Genomic DNA, 12,827 nt, shown 5'->3' on the forward strand with positions numbered 1-12,827 from the left:
AATCGATCCAGTTCTTATACCATAGGATCTGAACCCCTTGTCAGATCCCATGTATAGTAGAAAATCTGCAGTCTCCTGTATTTTTCTTATGGTTCCTGAATTTTCTGGACTCAATTTATTTAGAGTTCTGAACACTGCTTGACCAGGAGAAGCCCCTGAATGGTCAGGAGAAGAGACTTGGGAAGAACTAAAGCTGGAAGAAAGAAGGTTTGGCGATCGGAATTCTCCATCTCCCATACCGTCGATCAAAATATTTTTGGCTTGCCAACCATTCCTAGGCATTTATAGGCCATAAAATTTTCTTTTAAGAAATCAATGTCGTAAGTATCGTCTTTGGCACATAGATTTTCCTTTTCTTTTCTAGTCATTACAGCTATAATTATCGTTTCAATTCTGTTCAAAGTTTTGCTTTGGGAAATTCTCCGTAACTGTTCTTGTATCTGTCTTTTAGAAAAAATTTCGCAGATTTCCACTTCAAATCCTACATCTTTCAGAGTATTCTTTAGCTCAGAACAGGAGGAGTTCATATGACGCAAAGGAAACCGGGTTTCCAAATTCTCCGAGTCCGATTCAAAAGTATCATTTTGAAATATGACAGCGATTCCTCTTAGCTTCTCTTTGATTGTGTATCTAACACTTCCTATTGGAACGTTAGTTTTGATAATTTTTTCCTTGTTCATCTTTGAAACATAAATCGTAAAAATTACTAGAAGTAGCGTATCAAGTATCAAAAACCTACTAAAAAATAAAACTAATTTTAAAATTTTCAGGTATTTTTTCAGTTTCAATTACAAGATTAAAATTATTGCTCAGATGACGATCACGTCCAATGTTAAGAAATATAAAAACCCCTAACTCCTAAAAAAAGACACCATATACTTAGACACCATATACTGAATGATATATTTGTATTAGCAGTTACCACAGTCCTGTGGAGATGGACTTGTCATTCTGCTAAGAAGGATTTGAGTTCAAAACACTGTGTGGTAACGATTTCGGTAATTGCGTTTAGGGTTAGATTTCTAAAAAATTGAAAAATAGAGAAACCCAAACTTACTAGGGTTTTTCTCATTTCTTCGGCTTCTCTATATGCAAAGGAAAGCGGTTCCTGCTATAGAAACCTATCGTTTACGAGGATGAGGGCTCTGCCCTTTCTTAAAACGAGTGATTCAAGAGGCCTTTGGAAGATCTTTTGTTGCTGGATTTTTTTCTTTTTTGCAAAAAAAACACATGTCTCGTAAGAGAAGAGAAAATAACAGGTGTTTGTACTACAGTTTTGTTAACTGACAGTACTTCACGAGTTGTTAACGTCAGCATATCCAAAAGGTTGTACGTTTTATGATACTTTTTGAAGACTGCAAATAGAGATCGAAAACAAAATCGATCCAGTTCTTATACCATAGGATCTGAACCCCATACCGTCGATCAAAAATATTTTGTCAGATCCCATGTATAGTAGAAAGTCTGCAGTCTACTGAATTTTTTTTTATGGTTCCTGAATTTTCTGAATTTTCACGTCCAATGTTAAGAAATATAAAAACCCCCAACTCCTAAGAAAAGACACCATCATCTTAGACACAATATACTGAATGATATATTTGTATTAGCAGTTACCACGGTCCTGTGGAGATGGATTTGTCATTCTGCTATGAAGGATTTGAGTTCAAAACACTGTGTGGTAACGATTTCGGTAATTTTCTGGACTCAATTTATTTAGAGTTCTGAACACTGCCTGACCAGGAGAAGCTCCTGAATGGTCAGGAGAAGAGACTTGGGAAGAACTAGAGCTGGAAGAAAGTAGGTTTGGCGATCGGAATTCTCCATCTCCCATACCGTCGATCAAAAATATTTTGTCAGATCCCATGTATAGTAGAAAATCTGCAGTCTCCTGAATTTTTTTTTATGGTTCCTGAATTTTCTGAATTTTCATGTCCAATGTTAAGAAATATAAAAACCCCTAACTCCTAAGAAAAGACACCATCATCTTAGACACCATATACTGAATGATATATTTGTATTAGCAGTTACCACGGTCCTGTGGAGATGGACTTGTCATTCTGCTATGAAGGATTTGAATTCAAAACACTGTGTGATAACGATTTCGGTAATTTCGTTTAGGGGTAGATTTCTACAAAATTGAAAAATAGAGAAACCCAAACTTACTAGGGTTTTTCTCATTTCTTCGGCTTCTCTATATGCTACAGTTTTGTTAGCTGACAGTACTTCACAGTCTCCTGTATTTTTCTTATGGTTCCTGAATTTTCTGAATTTTCACGTCCAATGTTAAGAAATATAAAAACCCCTAACTCCTAAAAAAAGACACCATAATCTTAGACACCATATACTGAATGATATATTTGCAGCTATCATGGTCCTGTGGAGATGGACTATTCTGCTAAGAAGGATTTGAGTTCAAAACACTGTGTGGTAACGATTTTGGTAATTTCGTTTAGGGTTAGATTGCTACAAAATTGAAAAATAGAGAAACCCAAACTTACTAGGGTTTTTCTCATTTCTTTGGCTTCTCTATATGCAAAGGAAAGCGGTTCCTGCTTTAGAAACCTATCGTTTACGAGGATGAGGACTCTGTCCTTTCTCAAAACGAGTGATTCAAGAGGCCTTGGAAGATCGTTTGTTGCTGGATTTTTTTCTTTTTTGCAAAAAAACACTTGTCTCGTAAGAGAAGAGAAAATAACAGGTGTTTGTACTACAGTTTTGTTAACTGACAGTACTTCACGAGTTGTTAACGTCAGCATATCCAAAAGGTTGTACGTTTTATGATACTTTTTGAAGACTGCACATAGAGATCGAAAACAAAATCGATCCAGTCCTTATACCATAGGATCTGAACCCCTTGTCAGATCCCATGTATAGTAGAAAATCTGCAGTCTCCTGTATTTTTCTTATGGTTCCTAAATTTTCTGGACTCAATTTATTTAGACTTCTGAACACTGCTTGACCAGGAGAAGCTCCTGAATGGTCAGGAGAAGAGACTTTGGAAGAACTAGAGATGGAAGAAAGTAGGTTTGGCGATCGGAATTCTCCATCTCCCATACCGTCGATCAAAAATATTTTTTGCTTGCCAACCATTCCTAGGCAGTTATAGGCCATAAAATTTTCTTTTAAGAAATCAATGTCGTAAGTATCGTCTTTGGCACATAGATGTTCCTTTTCTTTTCTAGTCATTACAGCTATAATTATCGCGTCAATTCTGTTCAAAGTTTTGCTTTGGGAAATTCTCCGTAACTGTTCTTGTATCTGTCTTTTAGAAAAATTTTCGCAGATTTCCACTTCAAATCCTACATCTTTCAGAGTATTCTTTAGCTCAGAACAGGAGGAGTTCATATGACGCAAGGAAACCGGGTTTCCAAATTTTCCGAGTCCGATTCAAAAGTATCATTTTGAAATATGACAGCGATGCCTCTTAGCTTCTCTTTGATTGTGTATCTAACACTTCCTATTGGAACGTTAGTTTTGATAATTTTTTCCTTGTTCATCTTTGGAACATAAATCGTAAAAATTACTAGAAGTAGCGTATCAAGTATCAAAAACCTACTAAAAAATAAAACTTATTTTAAAATTTTCAGGTATTTTCACTAGGGTTTTTCTCATTTCTTCGGCTTCTCTATATGCAAAGGAAAGCGGTTCCTGCTTTAGAAACCTATCGTTTACGAGGATGAGGGCTCTGCCCTTTCTTAAAACGAGTGATTCAAGAGGCCTTGGAAGATCTTTTGTTGCTGGATTTTTTTCTTTTTTGCAAAAAAAACACTTGTCTCGTAAGAGAAGAGAAAATAACAGGTGTTTGTACTACAGTTTTGTTAAGTGACAGTACTTCACGAGTTGTTAACGTCAGCATATCCAAAAGGCTGTACGTTTTATGATACTTTTTGAAGACTGCACATAGAGATCGAAAACAAAATCGATCCAGTTCTTATACCATAGGATCTGAACCCCTTGTCAGATCCCATGTATAGTAGAAAATCTGCAGTCTCCTGTATTTTTCTTATGGTTCCTGAACTTTCTGAATTTTCACGTCTAATGTTAAGAAATATAAAACCCCGAACTCCTAAAAAAAGACACCATAATCTTAGACACCATATACTGAATGATATATTTGTATTAGCAGTTACCGTGGTCCCGTGGAGATGGACTTGTCATTCTGATATGAAGGATTTGAGTTCAAAACACTATGTGGTAACGATTTCAGTAATTTCGTTTAGGGTTAGATTTCTACAAAATTGAAAAATAGAGAAACCCAAACTTACTAGGGTTTTTCTCATTTCTTCGGCTTCTCTATATGCAAAGGAAAGCGGTTCCTGCTTTAGAAACCTATCGTTTACGAGGATGAGGGCTCTGCCCTTTCTTAAAACGAGTGATTCAAGAGGCCTTGGAAGCTGGATTTTTTTCTTTTTTGCAAAAAAACACTTGTCTCGTAAGAGAAGAGAAAATAACAGGTGTTTGTACTACAGTTTTGTTAACTGACAGTACTTCACGAGTTGTTAACGTCAGCATATCCAAAAGGTTGTACGTTTTATGATACTTTTTGAAGACTGCACATAGAGATCGAAAACAAATCGATCCAGTTCTTATACCATAGGATCTGAACCCCTTGTCAGATCCCATGTATAGTAGAAAATCTGCAGTCTCCTGTATTTTTTTTATGGTTCCTGAATTTTCTGGACTCAATTTATTTAGAGTTCTGAACACTGCCTGACCAGGAGAAGCTCCTGAATGGTCAGGAGAAGAGACTTGGGAAGAACTAGAGCTGGAAGAAAGTAGGTTTGGCGATCGGAACTCTCCATCTCCCATACCGTCGATCAAAAATATTTTTGGCTTGCCAACCATGCCTGGGCAGTTATAGGCCATAAAATTTTCTTTTAAGAAATCAATGTCGTAAGTATCGTCTTTGGCACATAGATTTTCCTTTTCTTTTCTAGTCATTACAGCTATAATTATCGCGTCAATGCTGTTCAAAGTTTTGCTTTGGGAAATTCTCCGTAACTGTTCTTGTATCTGTCTTTTAGAAAAATTTTCGCAGATTTCCATTTCAAATCCTACATCTTTCAGGGTATTCTTTAGCTCAGAAAATGAGGAGTTCATATGACGCAAAGGAAACCGGGTTTCCAAATTCTCCGAGTCCGATTCAAAAGTATTGTTTTGAAATATGACAGCGATGCCTCTTAGCTTCTCTTTGATTGTGTATCTAACACTTCCTATTGGAATGTTAATTTTGATAACTTTTTCCTTGTTCATCTTTGGAACATCAATCGTAAAAATTACTAGAAGTAGCGTATCAAGTATCAAAAACCTACTAAAAAATAAAACTAATTTTAAAATTTTGAGGTATTTTTTCAGTTTAAATTACAAGATTAAAATTATTGCTCAGATGACGGTCACGTCCAATGTTAAGAAATATAAAAACCCCTAACTCCTAAAAAAAACACCATATACTGAATGCTATATTTGTATATGGTGTTTCAGACCACATTTCAAAAAATCTAAGGAAAAATAACATTTACACTTATTATAAACCCAGAAAAACTATCAGGTCCCAAATTTATCAAGGTAAAGACTCTATCCCGATAGGTGAAAACTCCGGTGTCTACAGAATTCCTTGTTCGTGTGTTCTTTGGTATATCGGAAGAACTGATCAGCGACTCACAGATAAATTAATACAGCATTTTATTTCAATTAATTATAATCTTAAAAAGCGAAAAAAAAACAGACAGTTTCGATTTTGCCCTTGCAGAGCACATTTTCGAAAGACCATACCATACTATTTTGTTTAATCAACCTGGCTTAATTTCAAACGATAAAAGTGTAGTCCAGCACTACAGAGAAGCTGTTGAAATTTATAAATACCAATATTTAGGTCTAGCTTTGAACAGGGATTCCGGTGATTTAAGAATAAATTAGTCATATATCGGTTTTCTCAAAAGAGAAGCCGATACTTTAGTAATCCCTGAAATAAACCTTGAACCCCTTTCCCAGTCATCTAATCAAACACGCGAACAACCCCTTAGGTCTCAAAGGGTGTCTGCAAGAAATGCATTAATTAAAATCCGAAATCAAATTACATGGTTCTCCAACTTATTTAATTGCTGGTTCGTTTTGTTTTTTGAGTGAATGAATTGTTTCCTTTTCTTTGTCAGTTGTTTGCTAGTATCCGTCGATGGCAGTTCATATTTTTTTTTTGGATTTTGTGCAAATCGCGGATATTGGCGAATAACTCGCTTTTATGGTTGTTAGGTATTTGGTTTTAATTCTTATAATTTTTGGCTTTTATTGAATTCTATTCATCTTTTAAATTTTTGTTTTTTTCTTTGGTTTTTTGGTTCTTTTAAAATTGACTTTCCGCGTTTGTTTTTTGTTGTTTTTTTTTCTATTCGGCACTTTCCTTGGATACATCGTTTCGTTTCGCGCTGAAGAAGAGAGGCGTTTGTACTCTCGAAATATTAGCTTTGTTTTTTCAGTATTTTCATTTGGCGTATAAAAACCCCATTTTTGCTCGTTTTTTTCTTTATGTGATGTCAGGCCAATATGGTTTAAGAAATTATCTTTGACGATATAAATTATGTAATATACAATTTTCATAGGATATTCCATCAGCACGATTTGGCATGCCATTGTCGGATAAAATTGTTCATAGTATCCATGTTTTACACTCACATCGATATTTTCTGCATTGACTGGATTTAAAGATGAAGTGATTGAAGGGTGAATATCCTTATGTGGTAGATATGCCATTGTTCAGTCTATGAAAAGAAATCTAGTTTTGATCTAACAGTTCTCTTCCTGGGGCTTCTTCTTCTGTTTATTGTACGTGTCGTTTTTTTTCCTTCTTTTCTTCGACAGGGGTGATGTCTTTCGTTTCTGACCTGAGTAGAGACTGATGAGTGGTGCACTTTTTCTCAACCTTTTTAAACCTTTTTTTCTTTTTTTGAGATTTCAATTGCTCGCCAAGGGTTCGCGCACTGGACCTAAGATTTTCCGAAGCACTTTTTTTAAATTATTGCCAGAGCTCCAATCGTATACTGTACAGGATGCAAAATCTGTCGCAGCCGGTACAATATATTTTTGAGCCAGAGGTAGTGCAGAGCGAAACAGCTTAGCAAACCAACTGCCAAGACCATAGCCAGACATTGATGAACGACCTTTGTAATAGTCCATTCGGTTGCCCAGTTGTCTTGGGCCAAGAGTATTAACATAGCAGTCAATATCAGGACAAATGAATACCACTTTTCTATTAGACATCTTGTTTTTAAACACCGACAGCGATGGGTCAAAAATGCCATGCAATCATAGCCAAATCTTTTGATATAGCTATAGGGTCACGTAATTCAGTTCTTAGTGTTAACTGGCATAGTTCCAAATAGGAAGTGTTTACGGGGATATACTGAAGATGCTTTATATTGCAATGATGAATATGATCTTCATTGGTTTTTCGTTCAAGAACTAGTAGGAGGGGGACATTGCTATTGCCAGCTCTGGATGTTTCAACAAATGAAGCATAAAGAAATAAACAAGTGTCCTTGGAGAAGGCTGGCGGGTATTCAGCAAAACTAATATTAGTGTTTTCGGCACTTTTACCTCTGATTATATTAAGTTTAAAGCCAAGAACATCTTTTAGATTATCATTGAGAATAACCTTTTCATTGTGAATTAGTTGACTAACATGGAAATTGCCCTCTTTCTTTGAATAACGGAAATAAAAGGCTCCTTTTTTACGAATGGAAACTCTTTTATTGATAGAAGGACATAAATAATTCATACAAGTGAGTTCCTCGTATGGTACTTCAACATATGGATAATCCAACCAATTGATATTTTGAATTTTATGTTGTTCGCTAACGGGTGGTGGCCAATCATAGGGTTTAATTTTCATATCATATTTGCGATCTTTTCTCAGGATATCATAGGTATTTTTGAGAATACAGTCGACAAGAGCCACTTCATACGCGCCATCGAATTTGATAGTGGGAGAGAATTTCGTCCAAAAATCACTTGTTTTATTCAAATCATTGTAGAGAGGGTCGGAGACATTGGACATGAATGTCACATAGAAATCATTGGGCATTGCTTGTGTGTTCAAGTGCAACCCAAGAATCAAAATCGGAGTTGTATCCTAGCCAACGAACAAGCAGCTGTCTCTTGCCCCGGCGAGTACGGCTCTTTAATATCTTTTCAATTTGATAAACTTCACAACTGTTTCTAACTTTTTGTAGTTCATAATCATTAAATCCGCCGAGGATCTCATCATCTTTGGTGTCTCGCAGGCGATATGTCGTGGGTTCGATGTCTAGGATTTTTGACACTTTAAAAGGTTCAGTGCTCCTTAAATAATTCCCCTTTTCATAAATATTGGTGGTTCTATTAATTCGAACAGTATTGCCAACATTGAATTTTTTCTTCACAATTTTTGTTGTTTTTTTCACTGGAATATTGTTTAAGAAAAGTGTCAAATATATTTTCATTGCAATGAACTTCCAGAGGGCTAACACTTGAAAGTGATCGATGAGGTCGTTGGTTATATATTTGCATGATTTTATCTAAATCATGAATAAAAGCAGCAGTATTTTTCAGTGTACAATATCTCGAAATTAATAGACGAATTGTTCTTATCAATCGATCGGCCAATGCATCCCTTATCGGACTGTGACCATGATATAGCTTTGTATTATATTTCAATAGAACCTTTTTCCCTGTGGATCAACAAATTTGCTACTGCGATCACTTTGAATTTTTCTATAGTTATCTTGTTCAAGAATACTTTCTAAAGCCTGAGCAACTTCAACAACTGTCTTTGTTCGCAATGGAATTGCATATGCATAGCGACTAAAGACACTGATTACCACTAGAATATATTTGTAGGGTGTATTGTACCGTCTTTGAATCTCATCTAGAGTTAAAAGATCTGTTTGCATTATATGCAGTGGGAAAAAGGCTTTAGTTTGTCGACGATGTTTGCCACGAAGCTTGCGATCCCGATGTAGAGTGTAACTCGGTTCATTTTCTAGCCGATGTAGAGTGTAACTCGGTTCATTTTCTAGATACTCTTATGCATTTTTTAAAGTGCTGCTGTTGCCACCGACGTCAGAGGCAACTTTAGAAAGCGTTGTGGGGGAACTTAGACTTCCCTCTTCACCAATATTTTTATAGACATGTTGTCAAACTTCATCCATTTTGAACGCAAACAGGTAGTGTAATGCCCACTACCTTTTTGCAAACTGGAGTGTGGTGCTTGTGATGGTGAGTTGATATCAATACGTCTTCGTTTTGTCTAGCCATCATCGTCGGCATTATCAAATCATTTCTGCTGCTAGGAGTGCTAGTATTTTCTAAGATTCATTTAAAATCTTCTTCTTCTTCTTCTTTTTTAAATGGCGTTGTTAGAGGGCTAACACCCCTACTGTATACCCTTAATTTCTTTAGAATTTTCTTATTGCCAATTTTTGGGGAAGTTTGATGTATTTAGAAAGCTGTATAGATTATTGTCAAATGATAAAAGTCCTTTATGATTTGTAACCATATCACAAATTAATTCGAGTAGATTATAACTTTTTCCCTGAATTATAATTCGTTTCCCTGTGCTATCGACTTGAACTTGATGATCATCATCACCACCTTCCAACATGAGATATGTTAATATTCTTTTACTGTGTTCCCAATAGGTTTGTGGCAGTAGGTTTCCAATTGATGTCACTATTGAATTCAATTCCTTCTCCTTTGATTGTGCTGTTGTTGCTGCAGAATCTTGAGATGTTTCCTTTTTTGGGGGGGGGGGTGGGGATCAGTGACACTGACGGCAGTGGGTCTCTCACAAGACGATTTATGTTTGTCCACTTGTCGAAGTGCATATTGAAGTAAAATTAGCTTTTTATCATCGGCAATATTTTCATCATTAATGAATTTGCTTAGATTGTCCTCAAAGTGTTCAACTGGTGAAAGGACAAGTTCTATTGGTTTCAATTTGTAGGGTTTAGCCATCTAGAGAAAACTTTTTACAAGACCTGTGATTATTGGCAGTAAAAGTGTCAAAAAGGTAACACCCGCTTGAAGGAGACGTTTTCATTTAAAATCTTTTCCTTTATTTTTGCAGGCCAAGGCACGTACAGTGGAATGATGTTGCTTTGTCTGTTGTCTAACACCTTCTGGCAAGTGTACATTGCCCTCAGTTAGATTTAAACGAAGTTCAAATATTAGATTAATAAATTCTTTGTCAACACCATGTTTGAGTATGGCCTTGCTGAGTGGGGGTTTTGAAGTGCTTAGTACGGAAAATAAGTGTCTATTTGCGTGTAGTTTCTTCAATGTCATGATGGCAACTATTAGCCCTTTCTACTGTTCCCCGGAAGATATACACTAATTTATTTGTCGAAAATGTCTGTGACTACACGTAAATCCTCGGGTGTATTCTGATTAAGATCCAGCAAAATGTACCCTTAGGGCTTATTTGTCACCTGACTGTACGCTGAAAGTAGAAATTTGGGGGCACCGGGATATATTTGATTATTGAGAGTAATTAGAGAACTTGAATCACGAACAGCACAGTAGGTAATATAGACGGTGCAGTTCAAAGCAAGGGTCCTCATACACTTGCTCTGATGAAACAGATTGTGTAGAACCACGGTTATGGAAATGTGTTCATGATGAGAGCGAACAGTAAACAGTTATAGCATTTCCTGTGAGAACTTTTCATTGGTTTCAGCTAAATCATCGATAATCAGCCATGAGTTTGGCTCAATACTATTGAAAATGTCAAGTCCCCGTATGAATTGTATTGACATGGATGTAGCAGTGGCAATAGCTTTAATTTGGTCGTAGGACTTTTGCCAAATACCACAGCAATAGTAATCTTTTTCTGGTTTTTCCAAAAACATTTTATTACAATTTTTTATTATTTTAGCTAAAAGTTTCGTTTTCCCCGGAATTGACGGACCACAGAGAAACTATCTGAATGGTGTTTTAAATTGATACACACTGCTGTTGACAGCAGTTGGACTACAACGAACTGTAAACCATACTTTTCTGATGAATAAATAATAATAATAATTTTCCCTAGAGTAGCAGCATCTACCTAGTACGCTATTAAATAGCAACAAGAACAACGAAAACATATTTTTTCTTTTATTAACAACACTTTTTGTACAACAACAACAACAACAACCATCCTCGAGTTTGGCTCGAGATATGCAAGACATGTCATTTTTTCCACTCTAACATTATTGTTCTTAAATTATAATGAGCAAATTGCCGTTACTTTTGCTCTTGGCAATAGGCTACTCTCCACACAGTTTCTGTAGTCATTCATGCTGAAATTATTTTTACAAAGTGTTTAGGCACCTCTTTGTACGCTTGTTTACATCTTTATTGTGTGTTTCCACACAGTATACTTTTGGACCGGGGAACACCCCATTGGATATTAAATCGCTCCCCGTCTCAGATTTTAACATTAAATATTGATTGGGGGCCTGACGTTTCACCAACTCGGGATAGATGCTCTCATTCCAATTCGTGTAATCCATCCGAAAGCCGATGTGGGCGCCATTTTCCAAATCTTCTAACAAATTCTCGGATTTAACTTCTAACAATAGATAATCTGTGTCACCATAGTACACTTGAACTTCCCCCTCCCTTGGCCATTGTACCTTACACACATTGTAAAAGAATGACAGCATGAGTTTTTTGGAAACCTCCAGTGCTGAACTGACCCCGCAATATTCTTATTCAGAACAACATTTCTCTTTTTTATGTGTAGGAGAACCATATTAGGGTCTATGACCGTGAATGTTGTGAAATTAGGATCGGCGACGACTCGTGCACATTCTCTGGGGCAGGTTACGACGTCACAACGAGATCTGTTACGTACGCTTTCACACATTTTTCGTAAAGCTGAATTTAAAATAAGTTTATACATTTCTTTTTGAACTTTACTTTTTGCCTTTGAACGTTTACTGACAAACGTGTCAATAAACGTTTTCAAGTAGGGTTTCTGATCGAATTGCAGGGCTCTGTGTATCTTTGTGACCCTATTGGTTTCAGGGTACAACAATATTCTGTTTTGGGTCCAAATCTGCAATTAGTTTCTGCTTGGAGGGGGTCCAATGCATTTCCATATCCTAGACCAAAGACCGATTGTATGGACTCAAAGAGTCCTTGGTCACCGGTCTATTTACACACGGAAAAACAAAATCTTTGACAGAATCGTGGAGTTCCATTGGTATGTGATCGTCAATTTCAATAAACCATCCTTGGGGACAATTTTCCTCGACAGTGTGAATGTCGGGGAAATCTAGGGCACAAGGATTTTCAAGCCATTTTTAATTGCCACACGGTAAACTGTAGTGAGACATTGCCGAGGGGTATACTGAGTTCATGTCCAAAAACACAGCATTGAATTATACACAAACAGAAGAGTTTTGTCCAGTTGGTTCAGTTGTTAGGACGCGATCCCCGTAAAACACTATCCCCCCTCATAGATGTTTTTACAAATAAGTGTTGATTCACATCGGTGATCAAACCTATTTCCTCCCTACTGATTTTTAGAATTAAGTCCATCACGAGGTGTGGCGTTGCAAAAATAGCCAATTTCTAGCTCAAGACTTGAATAAATTCGGTCCGTGTTCGTCCAGATAACGTCTAAAAGAGTTAGAACATGTTTTCTAAAGTACTTCCTACAATAATCTCAACCATTTTTACAATCCCTCTTAGTCCATACTCTTTTGGCAAATTCGTAGTCATTGGCAGTGCATTCACTATCGGTAAGTGAATTATAGAACGCTTCAATGGGAGGGAGTTTCTCCTCACTTAGCCTTGTGCCAGAGTGG

At 36.5% G+C, this 12,827-nt stretch overlaps 4 protein-coding genes across 5 annotated transcripts in view; 1 reads left to right on the forward strand and 3 right to left on the reverse strand.

The window, feature by feature from the left end:
* The window catches only part of Mau2 (Mau2 sister chromatid cohesion factor), a 50,410-nt gene that overhangs the window by 18,274 nt on the left and 19,309 nt on the right, over positions 1-12,827 (forward strand). The window lies entirely within an intron of this gene.
* LOC148954651 (caspase drICE-like) lies at positions 246-680 on the reverse strand. The gene has a single exon (XM_089086448.1). The coding sequence runs from the start codon at positions 678-680 to the stop codon at positions 246-248; it is 435 nt and encodes a 144-aa protein (XP_088942574.1).
* Positions 2,776-3,345, reverse strand: LOC148954652 (caspase-6-like). Its single transcript, XM_089086449.1, has one exon. It carries the CDS (start codon positions 3,343-3,345, stop codon positions 2,776-2,778), a length of 570 nt encoding a protein of 189 aa, XP_088942575.1.
* Positions 4,378-5,253, reverse strand: LOC148954653 (caspase-6-like). Its single transcript, XM_089086451.1, has one exon. The coding sequence runs from the start codon at positions 5,251-5,253 to the stop codon at positions 4,378-4,380; it is 876 nt and encodes a 291-aa protein (XP_088942577.1).

This window comes from Artemia sp. Qi Xiang Cuo, chromosome 3 (genome assembly GCF_049724085.1).
Source record: "Artemia sp. Qi Xiang Cuo chromosome 3, ASM4972408v1, whole genome shotgun sequence".
Lineage (NCBI taxonomy): Eukaryota > Metazoa > Arthropoda > Branchiopoda > Anostraca > Artemiidae > Artemia > Artemia sp. Qi Xiang Cuo.

Excerpts from the sequence above, each read along its gene's own strand:
- LOC148954651 (XM_089086448.1), bottom strand. The coding sequence starts at position 680 with ATGAACAAGGAAAAAATTATCAAAACTAACGTTCCAATAGGAAGTGTT.
- LOC148954652 (XM_089086449.1), bottom strand. The coding sequence starts at position 3,345 with ATGAACTCCTCCTGTTCTGAGCTAAAGAATACTCTGAAAGATGTAGGA.
- LOC148954653 (XM_089086451.1), bottom strand. The coding sequence starts at position 5,253 with ATGAACAAGGAAAAAGTTATCAAAATTAACATTCCAATAGGAAGTGTT.